At 38.1% G+C, this 14,171-nt stretch overlaps 1 protein-coding gene across 1 annotated transcript in view; it reads right to left on the bottom strand.

Annotated features, from left to right (window-relative positions):
• Nucleotides 1-14,171, bottom strand: part of cps1 (carbamoyl-phosphate synthase 1, mitochondrial) — a 49,279-nt gene that overhangs the window by 4,647 nt on the left and 30,461 nt on the right. Inside the window, exons 29-34 of the mRNA XM_053329154.1 lie at nucleotides 13,170-13,247; nucleotides 10,963-11,070; nucleotides 9,540-9,629; nucleotides 8,999-9,169; nucleotides 2,804-2,878; nucleotides 2,618-2,716 (exon numbers count right to left, since the gene is read on the bottom strand). Of these exons, the coding sequence (XP_053185129.1) occupies nucleotides 2,618-2,716; nucleotides 2,804-2,878; nucleotides 8,999-9,169; nucleotides 9,540-9,629; nucleotides 10,963-11,070; nucleotides 13,170-13,247 (621 nt within the window). The remainder of the gene's footprint in view (nucleotides 1-2,617; nucleotides 2,717-2,803; nucleotides 2,879-8,998; nucleotides 9,170-9,539; nucleotides 9,630-10,962; nucleotides 11,071-13,169; nucleotides 13,248-14,171) is intronic.

Here is a 14,171-nt window from a genome sequence, read left to right as displayed (position 1 = left end):
CACATAGTACATGTGCTTGTTGTGACAACCAACAGTGAGAGTGTATTACAGCTCAGGCTGAGTAATTTCAAAGCTTCACATGAACTCCAGTTGCATTTTTTTACTCACTCCTTTCTGCTAAAACATTTTAAACTCATGTAAAAGTCTCTAGCAGACTAAAAAAGTAAATAAAGGCCAAGAAGAAGAAATATGTCTTTGGCTGAGCTGTACTTGGCACATTTCCATCGACTGAATGCATTCATGCCTCTATTGCTTTATCTCGTCATGTATCATAAAACTAAATGGCAGCATTTACCATGTTTGCTTTGGAACTTTGGGTTTGGTGCCAGCTATAGTTTTGCTGAGTGTCAATCTACTTTGGATAGTCACTGTTTATTTTAAAAATGCTCTTTTTATGTAGGTATTATTTTTTCAATTTAGTTTTGTGTGGGTAAATGTGGAAAATGTGCTCATTAAGGGCCAGCCAGTTGATAGCATTAAGGCTGAGAAAGGAAACAGGTGCACAATGGCAACTGGCACCTACCTGTTGTTGTTTTGGACTTGAGAAATAAATGAGGAGTTTTTTACAGCTATTATTTGTTCTTGTGGTCTGCATCACACTCTGAACCCTGTCTTGAACTAAACTGTGAGTTATCTGTATTTTCAAATCCCTAGTTATGGACTCAATAAATGAATGTTATATGTTATTTCTTAATTAATGATCGGGTCATTCATTAACATGATAGGATCATTTATTAACATTGATAACATTCATTCAGTAATTTGTTGGTGCTCCACTGGCAACATTAGAGCTCCATGTCTTCTGGGATAGGCCTCTATACTGTAACTTTTCACAGAAGCACAGCAGTTTCTCCAATTCTGCCTTGCTTGTTTGTGGCTAACCGAGTTGTCTGATTGGATGAGGAACACGGATCTCCAATGCTGGCTCAGATTTTCACTGAGGTTAATTGAAGTGCGGGCTTTACTGAGCCACCTAACAACTGTGGAGGCCGACCTTGAAGTTCCTTCAGCATAACAGTGCTGTGTGCCAGCAATGAAGATTGCATTAATTCCACTTTTTAAATTACTTTTACTTCCAGTGATTTCAGGGTTTCATTTTATTTTCAGTTTTCATTTTTATGATGATTTTTTTTTCTGTGACTGATTATTTTCTATTATTCTGTGAGCGGTTTTTCATCAATTCCGCAGCAGCGAGATGACAGGAAATGAGGGGAAAGAGAGAATGAAGAGCAAAAAGGTCCACATATAGACTTGAACTGAGGACTTGTTTCAGTATTATAAGCCCCCCCCCCCTTGTTGTCTGTGACTGGGGACTTGTGCAAATGCTATGATATTATAACCACCCCTGTATAATAATAATAATAATAATAATAATTAGGCCTATTATTACACTTTGCTCAAATTTAATATATTTTCAAAAATAAAATGTTGTTTTAAAATCGTTAAATTTAAATAAAACCCACATACACACAACATTGGAAAAAAGTGGATTAGGGTTAGGGTTAGTAAAAAAGTGAAGTAATCACAATAACAACATTGTCATCAAAGCATTCATACCCGGCCCATATCAGGAACACTGAACCATGGCTACAGATAGTGGACTAATACAGCATTTCATAGCACCTGTGTAAAACTGTGAAACTTGCTGCTCTCAAGCTGAAGCCCACAGTCTTTGTCACCAGACTGATTAATAAGATTGGACAAATGTTTTAATCCTTCTACCATAATCTTTCTCAAACTATCAGAGGTAAAAATTTAACCAGTTTTGTTGCTGTGTTCTGAATCTGTCAGGCTAAACTGTTGCTGCTTGTCAGCAATGTAACAGTGAATTTGTGACCGCAGGCATTTGCCTTGAAGTGGACCTGTTCCCCAAGAGTACCAATTATATAGCTACTGTTGTGAATGCTTTGTTAAAGCTGCATTAGTCAAACTCACAGTTTGGCAACCCAGGGTGGCAGCAATTACTAAACTCATGTAATATGGTGCCATTAAACAGCACAGAGCTCAAACTGACTTTTTTCTGTGGCTGACGATTGGGTATGGGGGAAGAAATGTTTTTGCAGCAATGATGATTCTAGATTTCTTTTGACAGAGCACTTTTCTTGATGAGGATGAGCAAAACGTTTTGCACTGAGCTACTTGCATCATTTGCTGTGAGATGGTCCTCATCACTGTGGGTAATTTTAAAATGAGGATCATGTTTGTTGGGGTTGTGATTTTCTATATTTTATGTCTCTGTTTTTCTCATCAATCCTGCATCACAACGTCAGGTCGACATTAAACTCAACTTTCAACTAAACTACAGTTCAGTTTTCTTCCACTCATCCAAGGTTTGTCGTCAATTCTGTGGACTGAGTGAATCAGAGGTATTTCAATTTCTCTGGGTAATGTCACTTGAGAGCTGTTGAAAGTAATTAATGGCACATGGCAGTCATATAACAGTTGTTACGAGTCCCATGAATCAAGGTGAGTGGTGAAAAGTACCAGTCTGGTATTGTATGTAGCTGATGGAAGATTTAGACCACCTGTTCAGAAGGCACCTCACATCTAGTGTCTTGTGGGCAAAAAGGAAACACAAACAGGAGGCAAGTGGACTTCCAGATGGCTGTAGTCTTACCTGAATCCCAATCAGGATGCCCTTCTGCGGCAGCTTAAAGCCTGTGGAGAGCATAGCCTTCAGGAAGGCTGAATAAATGTTTGGTCCAAAACAAGCTACCTGCAATAAAGCACATTATGAGATAAAAGATTTGAAGCATAAACAGAATTAACAAAATAATTGGCTGTGTATTTCTAAGGCACTTACTTCTCCAGTGGAAGCCATCTCACAGCGAAGCACAGGATCTGCATCCCTCAGCCGGGGCCATGAGAACATTGGTGCCTGGTGGGAGAAGAAAGGAACTTTTTAATTTACAGACTCCTGTTGATTGATCATGAAAACCTACCTTTTCCCTCCACTTTTTCAAGAGTGGAGGTTTTCTAAATGAATGAAATACCACAAGGAAAGAGGCAATCAATGGAGAATAATTTCTGACATAAATTGTAGGAATGATGGTGTCTTACAAGTCCTTTTAAATCATTTAAAACATGTCATAATCCAGAGATGTAACAAAATTCACCTCATCTGAAAAGTAACATGTGCCTGCATGAGTTACGTTTGCGTATGGACTGTGGACAATAAATGTCAAACAATTTTTTATTGATGAATAATGGTTCATTGAAACTAAGAATGAAAATGTTTACATTGTGACTTATTTAATTTTGTCTGAAGCAAACCACTTCGTTTTTGCTTGAATGAAAATTTAAAAGGACATCAGAGAAGAGAGCAAGACGGATGGTAATACATTAGAGACCTAAACAGATTAACACCACAACTGCTGGTGCAGACAGACTAAAAGGAGAAATCTGGAAAGAAAGGAAGCTGTTCAGACTGCAGCTCACAACTCCCTTTAACAGTTTGTTTGACATGCTGTCTCCACGGAGACTGAGCCAGAGGAGGAGAGGAAGAAGAAGAGAACAAAGAAAACAGAAATGGATATAGAGCAAGTGGAGATGAGGAGAAATAAATGAGGATAATGTATAAAAAAGGAACAGAGGAAAGTGAATTAAAATATTTGAGAGAGGAAGAGATGGAATAAAATGAGAGAACAAAAATAAACATGAAATAATGAATGCAATGACAGAAGAAAGACAAAAAACTTCAGGAGGATAAAAAGAGAGGGATAGGGAAAGAGACTTAAATGACAGAAGAGGGGAAGGAAAAGATTAAATCATAAATTAACAGAGAAGATGGGAAGAATAATTAAAAGGAACGAACAAGAACAAGAGCCAAATACAGTAGCTTCTAATTTTTGTAATACAAGCAAATTAAGAAAAGTATGGCGCCATGTGGGAAGCCATTCTTGTTTCTCAATTTAAAAGCAGATAACCCCTATTACCTTGAAAAGAGAGGGAGATGCTGGTTAGGAGTGGTTTGGCTTTGTGTGGTTGATACACACACACAGACACACAGACACACACACACACACACACACACACACACACACAGGCCACTAGGGGGATTCATCCTTGAAACAGGCTATCTAATCAGCTGAATGTAATGTTAGCATACTAATGTAAGAAGGGACGTAGAGAAGGGAATGCAGCATCGCTTATCATAGCTTTGTTCAAAGTGTCAGAGAAAGACATGGAGCTATGCAAAGTTAAAATTACAGAATGTAACAAAGAGAGAAAATTAAAGGAGATGTATAGAATAATACAAAAAGAACTGTCTTTCAAAGACTGCCCTCTGCCTGTTTTTGTTATTATTTTGTTGTACTCAGGATGTTTCTGGATATCAGCCTTTGGGGAGTGGGTTTGTAGTCCCCAGCTACAGCTCACAGGGTGTGGGGTTGGGACTCGTAGTATAACGGACAGGTTACACTGATGTCTCCAACTCTTTCCTCTGCTGTCTGTCTCTGTCATGGATATATAAAGAGCTGCAGGTCTGTGTGTCTGCTTGTCCAAAGGCGGGGCTGAACTCCACACACGCAGAGAGGCCACAGCAGGCAGTATGATGTGTGTACTTTAGCTGCATTCACATCAAAGCCGGCTATGTGGAACCTTCCCACAAGGTTGTGCGGAGGTGTGAGCATTTATTTTTATTTGTACTTTACAATGTAACTGTTGTGAAACAATTATTCAAATATAATTAACTATTTATTTAATTCACTGATTGTCTCCCTCTAGCACGCTCGACCACAGCTGCTCTCTTGCTCATGCTCTCAGTCTATTCTGGTGTCATTGACCTGGAGAGGGGGGGGCAACTTTGAATGTTGTGTTTACAAACAGCAACTGACAAATTCTGCATATTATGCCTTTAAATAGATGGCGAGGAACACAGAGAGGGAGTAACAGTGAGAGGCAATGTTTAATGATGTATTAAAAAAGACAAGGATCAACAATAAAATAAATGGTGGAGATTGAAAATTTGTGAAAAGCAGAAATGGAGTGACACAAAGACATCAGTTTGAGGGTCTCTGTGTAAGTCAAAACAGATGATTTGAACATGATCCAAATAAAGATGGGCCTCCATTTTTCACCATTGCACCATCCTGATTTTAAATGTTTTAAAAATAAACTGTACTCGGTCATTCATGAACAGAATTTTGAAAAACTCAATCACAATGGTGTCTGCCCCTATTGCAGTGGTGTGTCTGTGACAGAATATGTGACCGTCGCAAAAACCGAGGCTCTGTAACCAGAACATCCTACTAACACGCACAAACACTACTTCCCCATCTGCGTGTCCCACACCGACCGCCCACTCCTTTGAGACAGTGGAATTGTGAAGCTCCACAACATGAACAATGTTATCTTGGGGCACCAGCTGAGCTACAGTGGAGAAGGAAATGAATAAAGTAAGACATTTCCACATAACATTGCTGCTCACATCCATTGCCTTGTTGGAGGCGGAAGTGGCACTTGTGTAAATGTCTCTATGTTTGCAGTTAAATGGAAATTAACAGCTATTTTTGTACTTAGAAAATACAAGAATATAGAAAGAGTCTTTCAATAATCTGTATTTAATATGTGAATTATGGATATTTGATTCTAAAAACTGGGAAAGGCTTCATTTTCTTTTCATTTTTGTTTTTTTTTTAATGTTCAGAAGCTGGTGTTTTAAAATTGGGTGGAAATATGTCTTCACCATATTGACCATGAATTATACTGAGCCATCATTAACTACCAGATGTTATGACATGCATACATGTAATATACATGTAAATATTTTGTTCACATTAACACTTGGGTTGTATAAACATGGCTTCCTCTAAAGCATTTACAGAAATATAAGCCCAGTGTGATGTTTCTCCAGTACTGTACGTATATATATATTTTGAGTCACAGGGCTCACAAGAATCTATCTCAAATGTCACTGTAATGTCCTGCATGCCATAGTCAAAGGGACAAAACATCCAACAGTTGGAAGTTATTTTTCCCCAGCCAATAAGTGTGCAGTCTGGACCAAACCACTTCCTCCCCCTCAAATGTTGTTTTGATGCTCATCCTCCTCTCAATCTCATAAATACAATGGTGTTATTGTTCCTGTGAGTTTGTATATACAGACAGAAATTACACAGTGGGGACTTGTTAGTGAAAAGAAAACAACATGGCCTCAAACAAGGGACTGTCAGAGAGAGAAACGAGATAGCAAGAGCAACAGAGTGAGGTTGAGAGGGAATGAGACGGATAAATGAAGATGGTCTCCCTGGATGCCAATGACTTATTCCTTGTGATGATACAGTGAGGACAGTGAAGGCTGAGAGGAGATATGGCATATTTTGATGGCACACACTTCAGGCTACTAAGCCTGAGTAAATTGTTTCACACAATGTGTGTTTACAGTGGGGTTTTGATGTTGAGACAGTAATGTGTATAACAAGAAGAAATAAATTAGCACTCCTTTGTTAATCAGTCATCATGTATTTTTGCAGGTTTGGCGGCATGGCCAATGTCAGTCAGAGGGTGTGAAGTCTATATCATAGACTCCAAGTAAACTCTGGAAGTCTTTTAAGCCTGGAAACTGGAGTATTCAGAGCTCTGATTAATATTCCTCACCACTGCGCAGACTAGAAATTGAAAACTTTAGATGGCGGGGAAGAGTGGGGGATTATACCTGCGTGATTGGCTCCAAACTACAGCCATTGTTACAGCAGCTCGGTTGTAATTAGAGGGAGAAATTACTTTGGAAAAAATAGCTTTGGAACAGCTGGCGACACGTAAACTCTCTCGTATCCAATCTAAGAAGTAAGCCTCTCAGCCAGTATAAGAAAGCACCTACTACTACCCCCCCTCCCATGCTTAGGTACTGTAGAGGAAAGAAGCAGTAATTGCTGTCTTTGTTATGTGATCCAATGGAAGCTGAACTTTCAGAACTTGCAGTACCTATTAAGATATCATACATGCAGGGCTCTAAGGAACTAATTTTCAAACCATACATCATGCATCGGGCTGTAAGAAGTTCAGAAGAATGGTAATTAGCACTTGTAAGAGAAGTTAAAAGTCGCTTTTATACAACAAGTAGCTATTACCTATGAAATCCCTGGTCCCCTACAAGTCTTTTTTTTTGTGAGGAGGGGGCAATATCTGGTTAATCCACCATAAGTGGGCCTGGGGTGAAGTTGTCACTAACTTTGGGGTGAAAACCCTTTACTTCAGCTGGGTGGCAGGCAAGACAAGAAAACTTGGCTTGGGTCTTGAGGTGTTGTAGAACTAATTCACTGAAAAATAGCCTAAACTGTACATACACTGCACTCAGGGTTGCCACTGGTCCTGTATAATAAAGAATATTTGCATAATTAGAAACTAAAAGACGTGTTCTGTATTGAACTGATACAGGACATGCTTTGTCATGTATTTTTTGATAATCATTTCAGTGTAAGACTATGGGGGAGAAATATTACAGGTTAGACTAATAAAACAGGGAGATTTTTATGATATAGAGGAGAACCCTCGTACTCTCAGCCTGTCTGTCATGTTATATTCCACTGCCCAAACTGAGAGTGCACTTCTCATTGATCATGAATAACAGCGTTTCCACAATACGACACTCAGCTAATCTGAGAAAATTAAACAAGGTAAGCATGACTTTTGTTTGTAAATATGTCAGCATATTCTGTAAGTCTATTGCTTTTATCTACTGGGAAAAAAAGATCTGCTGAGTTTGCTCACTTTGGCCAAAATTAGCTGCATGACTAGGACACATTTTATTTGCTTATTATTCACTGATGTGACTACTCACTGCAGAACCAGAATTGGTCTGTGAAATGGGACTTCTAACAACCAAATATTTGGGCATTTTACTGAAGGGTTATGCAGGTGTAAGACCTGTCATTTTGGACAAAATTAGCATTATAAAATCAAATATTTGTTGTAGGTCCACAGTAATCAGAGCCCCTCAGTCCAAGGTCATAAACAGAGTTGAGCAAACGGGCATTTGGTGAGTACTCTAGCTAACCAGAGGTCAAGTACTGATCAAAAAGCACTTTGGTTTCACTACAAAAAGGTACAGGGCATGAGCACATTGTCCCCTAGGGCTTTCAAATGGGCACTTGATGACCATTGGTAACTTTCGGTGACCAAAAGGGCACCTGGCCCAACCAGAGTGGCACTTAGGGAGCATTTGGGCTGACAATAGCAGCACTTGGGTGGCCACTGGACAGCTCAAAAGGGGCACTTAGGCTGCTTAAGTGTCTGTCGGGTGTGACAACAAAGCGACAATGAAGTGTGAAACTATGGTGCATGTGGTACTTCATGTTTTCATAAAACCTGACCTGAACCTGCAGTATGCATGTAGTCATGGGTCCAATCTCAAGTCAAGTCTTTCTATTTGAATAGCCCAATATCAAACAGCAATGAAACATTCTTTATCCTTAGATCCTTTTATCTTGTTCGTGACACTATTTATGTCGTGATATCATAATCTCAGCCTGATGTTTTTCAGTACCCTCAAATTGCATTGGGTTAGGTCTAATGTTTGGCCACTTACTGGCCACTTTGTGAACTAATTTCGGCTTCTTGCTTGCAATCCTGTGACACTTCACTTTGTTGTCATCCATTTAACTGCTAAACACAAAAGCGTCACAATCAGATCACATAATCACAGTTATCTTTCTTCCCCTGTCTGACATTGTGCTGATTAACTGTTTAATACGTACATTGAGTAATTAAACAGATAGCCCTTTATAGCATTAGAGCCACTTCTATAATACAGTATTGTGTAATGTCTAGTTGTAAGAAAAAGACATAGGAATTGTGGTCTAAACAGTAGTTTGGCAAGACATTACACATGACAATATTATCATAGCAGGAAAAGTACAGAAACTTGTCGCTAACTTTTATCCCCTGCTATCACCTTCTTATTCATTTATCTAACCATTCATTCTATGTTAAAAACTCAACTAAAAGATTAAAGAAGGCCAGTTGAACAGTTTGCTATAAACAGCTATTTCAGTCTCACCTTGATGCCCACGTAGTCAATTGGAATGATGGGTTTCTCCAGTGAGGGCAGGCTGGCCTCATCCAGAGGCTCTCCCACCATCACTTTGGTTGCCACATTGATAAAGTCCACACCGATTGTTTTTGACACAAAAGGGAAGGAGCGTGAAGCCCGCAGATTACACTCTATCACCTAAAAGGGTGCAAAATACAAATACTGTAATTTCAAAAAAGTAGAAAGAAAAACACATAAGATTAATGTACACATTAACTAAGGCTAATCAAAAAGATGACCATACTCAATGCAGATATCTACGCTGCCAATGCACATACATATATAAACTCAGTATGTACATATTATACATTCTGAGTTTTCCACACATATTTCCTGGTGTTGTAGCTGGGAAATCAAAATGAAGGCAATATTGATCACAATAACCATCCAGCTTTGCAAACTATTCTGAACACATGGGGATTTCAATTCATGAGTGAATTGCATTGCTGCAATCAGGTGTGAAAATTTCAATCTATCATTTAGTCATACCCTGGTAAATGTTACCTACCATGACATCATTGCCTTTAACCAGAAACTGAGTGTTAAAAGGCCCGGAAATCTCAAATGCCTGCGCTATTTTCCGGGTGGCAATCTTAACCTGAGGGCAAAGGAAAAAGAGAATACAGATACATATACAATATATATGAGACTATCTGAACACCGTTTCACACCATATTATCTCTGTATACACTTATGGAGAATTTATTTTTGCATAATCTAAAGTCCAATTGAAAATCACACACTTATTCCATTTTGCACTCGAAACCCATTTCAACATGTTCTTTTAATGTATATGTATAATAACTACTTATTATTAAATGGAAGAAAATGGTCTTTGGGGAGATATCAAATATAAATGCCCCCTTTCTTTACAGCCAACTGGAGGGGCGGGTCTGTGTTTAATAGACAGCAGCTGGCTTGTGTTACACTGTAGGGACCAAAGTCCACAAGTCATGTGCAGACTGTTTGTTATTAGCAATGGTATTGAATAGTAATGACCACAACAGTATTTAAACAGACCAAAATGACCTTTGCAGGTACATTTACCTGCTGTTTAATGTAATGAAGCTCAGCAGCCAATTTGCTACCTTATCTGAAAACTGACATTTGCAATGCACTTTTTCCCAATGAAGATTTGTTTGGTGGCTCATTCAGCAAGCTAACGTGCAGGACAAGATGTGTGTTCATGTTCATAAGTTAGATAATGAGACTTTAGCAGGAAAGCTCAGTCAGTGGCTCTTGTTTAGCAGGCTGCTGATGTTACTGCATTATGCAAAGATTTGATTGGCCATTTGGAAACAAGACCACCATTTATAAAGATGAACAACCCACAAAATTCTGTTGAATTAATTCGAAAATAGAGGGTGCCATCATGAAAAAAAAAGAAAAAAAGATATATATATATCAATTATACATTTCTCCCTTTTGGTCACTGATTGTTTTGAGTGGATATGTAAGCAGTAGCCGAAAAACAAAAGCAAAAATGTGTTATCTGATTTCAGTTGGACTTTAAGTGCACACAGCATTTGAGTTAAAGTACTCATTTCCTGTGGAATATCAATTCGGTCATTAAAAAATGATTCAAGGATTCAAGGAATTTATAGAACTTGTCATTCAGCCATGTAGGTACATGAAAGAACAAAATACAGTACTCAGGTCCCGGTGAATTAAATATACATCAATATACATCAATATATATATATATATATATATATATATATATATATATATATATATATATATATATATATATATATATATATATATATATACACACATACACATTGATATACTAATATATCAATTATGTATGTACACAAACACATTAATATACATATACTACATATCTATATACACAAATCTGAGATACAATTGATGTGGTTTGAGTGACTTTGTGAACATTGAGAGTGACTGTGTAGAACGTAACTGACCTTTTCTAGCGAACCCTGGCTAATAGTCTGGGTTGGCAGCATTAGAGTGGCGTCTCCTGAGTGCACCCCAGCATCCTCCACATGCTCTGTTATTGCATGGACCAGAACCTGGACAGACACCCAGTGATTATGTCATACATGCTGTATTTACATACAGATCATAGCTCTGCTAAACAACAGGAATTACTACTTAAAACAACTCAAATATTATAACTTTGGTCTGTTCCCTGATGAGAAATTGTTTAGACCTGGAGGCAGATGGCCTTCAGCCTTGATAAAATTATACCTACAGTATATCACAGTGGAAAATAATATACAAAAATACAGTGTAAACATATGGTGACCTAGAAAAACAGTGTGTGTTGCACTGTACACTTGGAGGAAATTAATAAACTGAGTAAGGCCAACAATTATTGAAAATCTGTCTGGATAAAGAGCCTGTATTTGTTGAAGTACCCAGAGAGAAACAATGTAAGTGGATATGCAGTGTCACAAGAATAACTTCCAACTTTTCACCCACAGGAAAGGTTATTTGTATCATGAAGTTCCTCTGTGTGTGAGTGTGTGACTGAAAATGAGCTGCTGTGTCATTAGCTCATTTAAACTGCTGCTAACCACAGCATTCATTAGCGCTCTTCAGATAGAGCTTGTAATTAATACATATTATCTCTGACTTTTCTACTCTCCCACACATATAATCACTCACTCACACACACACGCGAACACAGCCTGACCAGGAATAATGAGGCCTGCTTGGTATTCAATTAATGGACAGCTTGTTAATGTGATACTGAAGATAAAGGTAGGGCTGTATTCAGGGAAAGCAGAAAGAGAAAATCTACCATACAGCTGGATAACCCACGTTCAAACAGACAACCTTGAAATGACTCCCACAGCCTAACCAATAAAAAACAGACAGGGCAGTTATGGAAAAGTACCTAGGTGGCTCTGTCGCCTCCAACAATTTCCAGTGCTAGCAATTATACACTTATATACATTTTCAGTTAAACAAGTTCAAGTTAAACCAGCTTTCTTAAGTTAAACTCCAAAAAACAGGTATCAATGGTTTGTGAGTTCTCATGTGTCTCAGGAATCATTAGGATGAAATTTTGTAAATTACTTTTTCTGTCATGCTCCCTAAATCAGCCCGATCTATTTCATATTTCCTTGTATGCCTTTCAACATCCTGCAGAAACAGAACTGCAATTCCCTCACTTTTACTAACACATTAGCAGAGCAAGCATTTGAGAATATTAAAGAACAATTTAAACATTTTTTCTGTATTTGAGAGGATATTATTCTTATGACCTCATTTTGGAAATCTGAATGCATTCAAGCAGAATTAAGAAGTACATTTTTTCAGATTGTCCTCTTTAATCAAAGGTTTTCCTCTTTCAGTTATCAGTTATCAAATATTTATCCCTGTGCTTTTTTCCTTCAGAAGTGATGGAAGATGCAGTTTAAAAGTTTTTTTTATACATTTCAACTATGAAAGTCATTAGAGGAATGTATCACAGAAATTTGAGTCATACATTCTGAATGTGTATTCATAGTATATATGCAAAGTACATTTATAAGAAAGCAACAAACAGCTGAAGAACACAACCCCACTAAAAGTAAGAAAATGACATAAATCTGTGGTGCATGTCAATCAGATATGAAAACAGTTTGTTGAACAAGAATCATTTCAGTGCGCCCTGAACTGATCTAATCTAAAAAGAAAAATTAATTTAGTATCACCAGTTTCCTGCATTTTAGTTTTAATGTATTCCATTCTCTAAATCAGATCTGTCTGGGCTATAATGCCTTTTCACTAAAGATGAATGAGATTACTTCCACTTTATTAATCTGCTGGGCTCAATATCAGTTCCACCTCTTCATTTAAACTGAGAAATAATGGAGGACTGAATAATGGCAGTCTACAGAGATGAATAACAACAACACTGTTCTAACTAAAAATACGGTAAAACAAGGTGTCAATACAAATAAAACAGGGACAAATAATGTTGTTTTCTCAGCTGTTAGGTGGTTTTGGTTCAAGCAGAACATAAAAATACATGCATGTTATATATTTAGCCTACTTTGCCAAGGTAAAAAGCTGGCACGGCCAGGACCTACTCATATACAGAAAGCCAACATAATGTTGTTAAGGGGAGAAGAAAAAAGCTTGTACTGAAACTGGACAGAACATGTTGGTAATATCTCACCTTGCCATTTTTGGCCACAGCGTCAACCTCAACCTCCCTGGCACCGCGGATGAACTTGGTGATGACCACTGGATGCTCCTAAAGAATTGACAGCAGGAAGGTTATTCTATGAGGTTATTCTACCTCACTTTATGCATATTCAATGAATAATAATAATATTCATCAGCATTTTATTTAAAGAGGTATTTTAAAGCAAAAAGCACAACGTGCATTCCAAGGTTATGAAATTCACAAACCACAAGCAGAATTAAAGACAGATGCAAGAGGTAGGAAACAATTAGTAACAGTATACAAGCTTAGTATATCATAATAAAAACATGATAGGTGGTGGTTTACTGAAGTTCATCATATTGAAAAGTTTTCTAAAAATTTTGCCTCCTCATGTATATTAATGGAGTGGACAAAATATCAGAAACACTTCTCACTACAGTGCACACCAGTACACCACCACCCACTACAATGTGTGAGAAAAGCTTTGTTTGGGTCAACAGTCTGGCTGATGAGTTATTGAGCTCTTCCATAGCTCGACCGTTCACTTCACGCTGTAAAGAAATTACCCAGATGTTGCTCACGCTTCCTGATTGTAGGGCCCATAGAGCACCAGAAACTTCCCTCAGCTAACCTCCACTAACTCGCACAGGGATAAAATGGCCTTCTAGATCTCTGATCTAGAGAGATTGAGACACTCTAAAAAAACGTATCCCTTGATTTACAGACACCTCTTTCACAATGCAAATCAAGGTTGTTCTTCGCTTACATGACTGGCCACTGCAGCCTGACGTCAGGTTGTTTTGTGGCAAAAATTAATTCCTGTTAAACTTCTTTCCGGATTGCTGCTGTGGTTTTTTGCTGAACCCCATGTTGTCCCCAGTCCTGCAGCCTAAAAAACACCACCCCCATTCAAAAAGATGACAGGACTGATGTTTTTTCTCACACTGGCAGACTTGGTGTGAATGTGGCCTAAGCCACCTGGGCATTCACTGAAGAAGAGATGGGCACACA

The sequence above is a fragment of the Scomber japonicus genome, chromosome 11 (genome assembly GCF_027409825.1).
Source record: "Scomber japonicus isolate fScoJap1 chromosome 11, fScoJap1.pri, whole genome shotgun sequence".
Classification (NCBI taxonomy): domain Eukaryota; kingdom Metazoa; phylum Chordata; class Actinopteri; order Scombriformes; family Scombridae; genus Scomber; species Scomber japonicus.
Note: the sequence above shows the minus strand (reverse complement) of the source record. Positions and strands in the feature narration are given on the sequence as shown.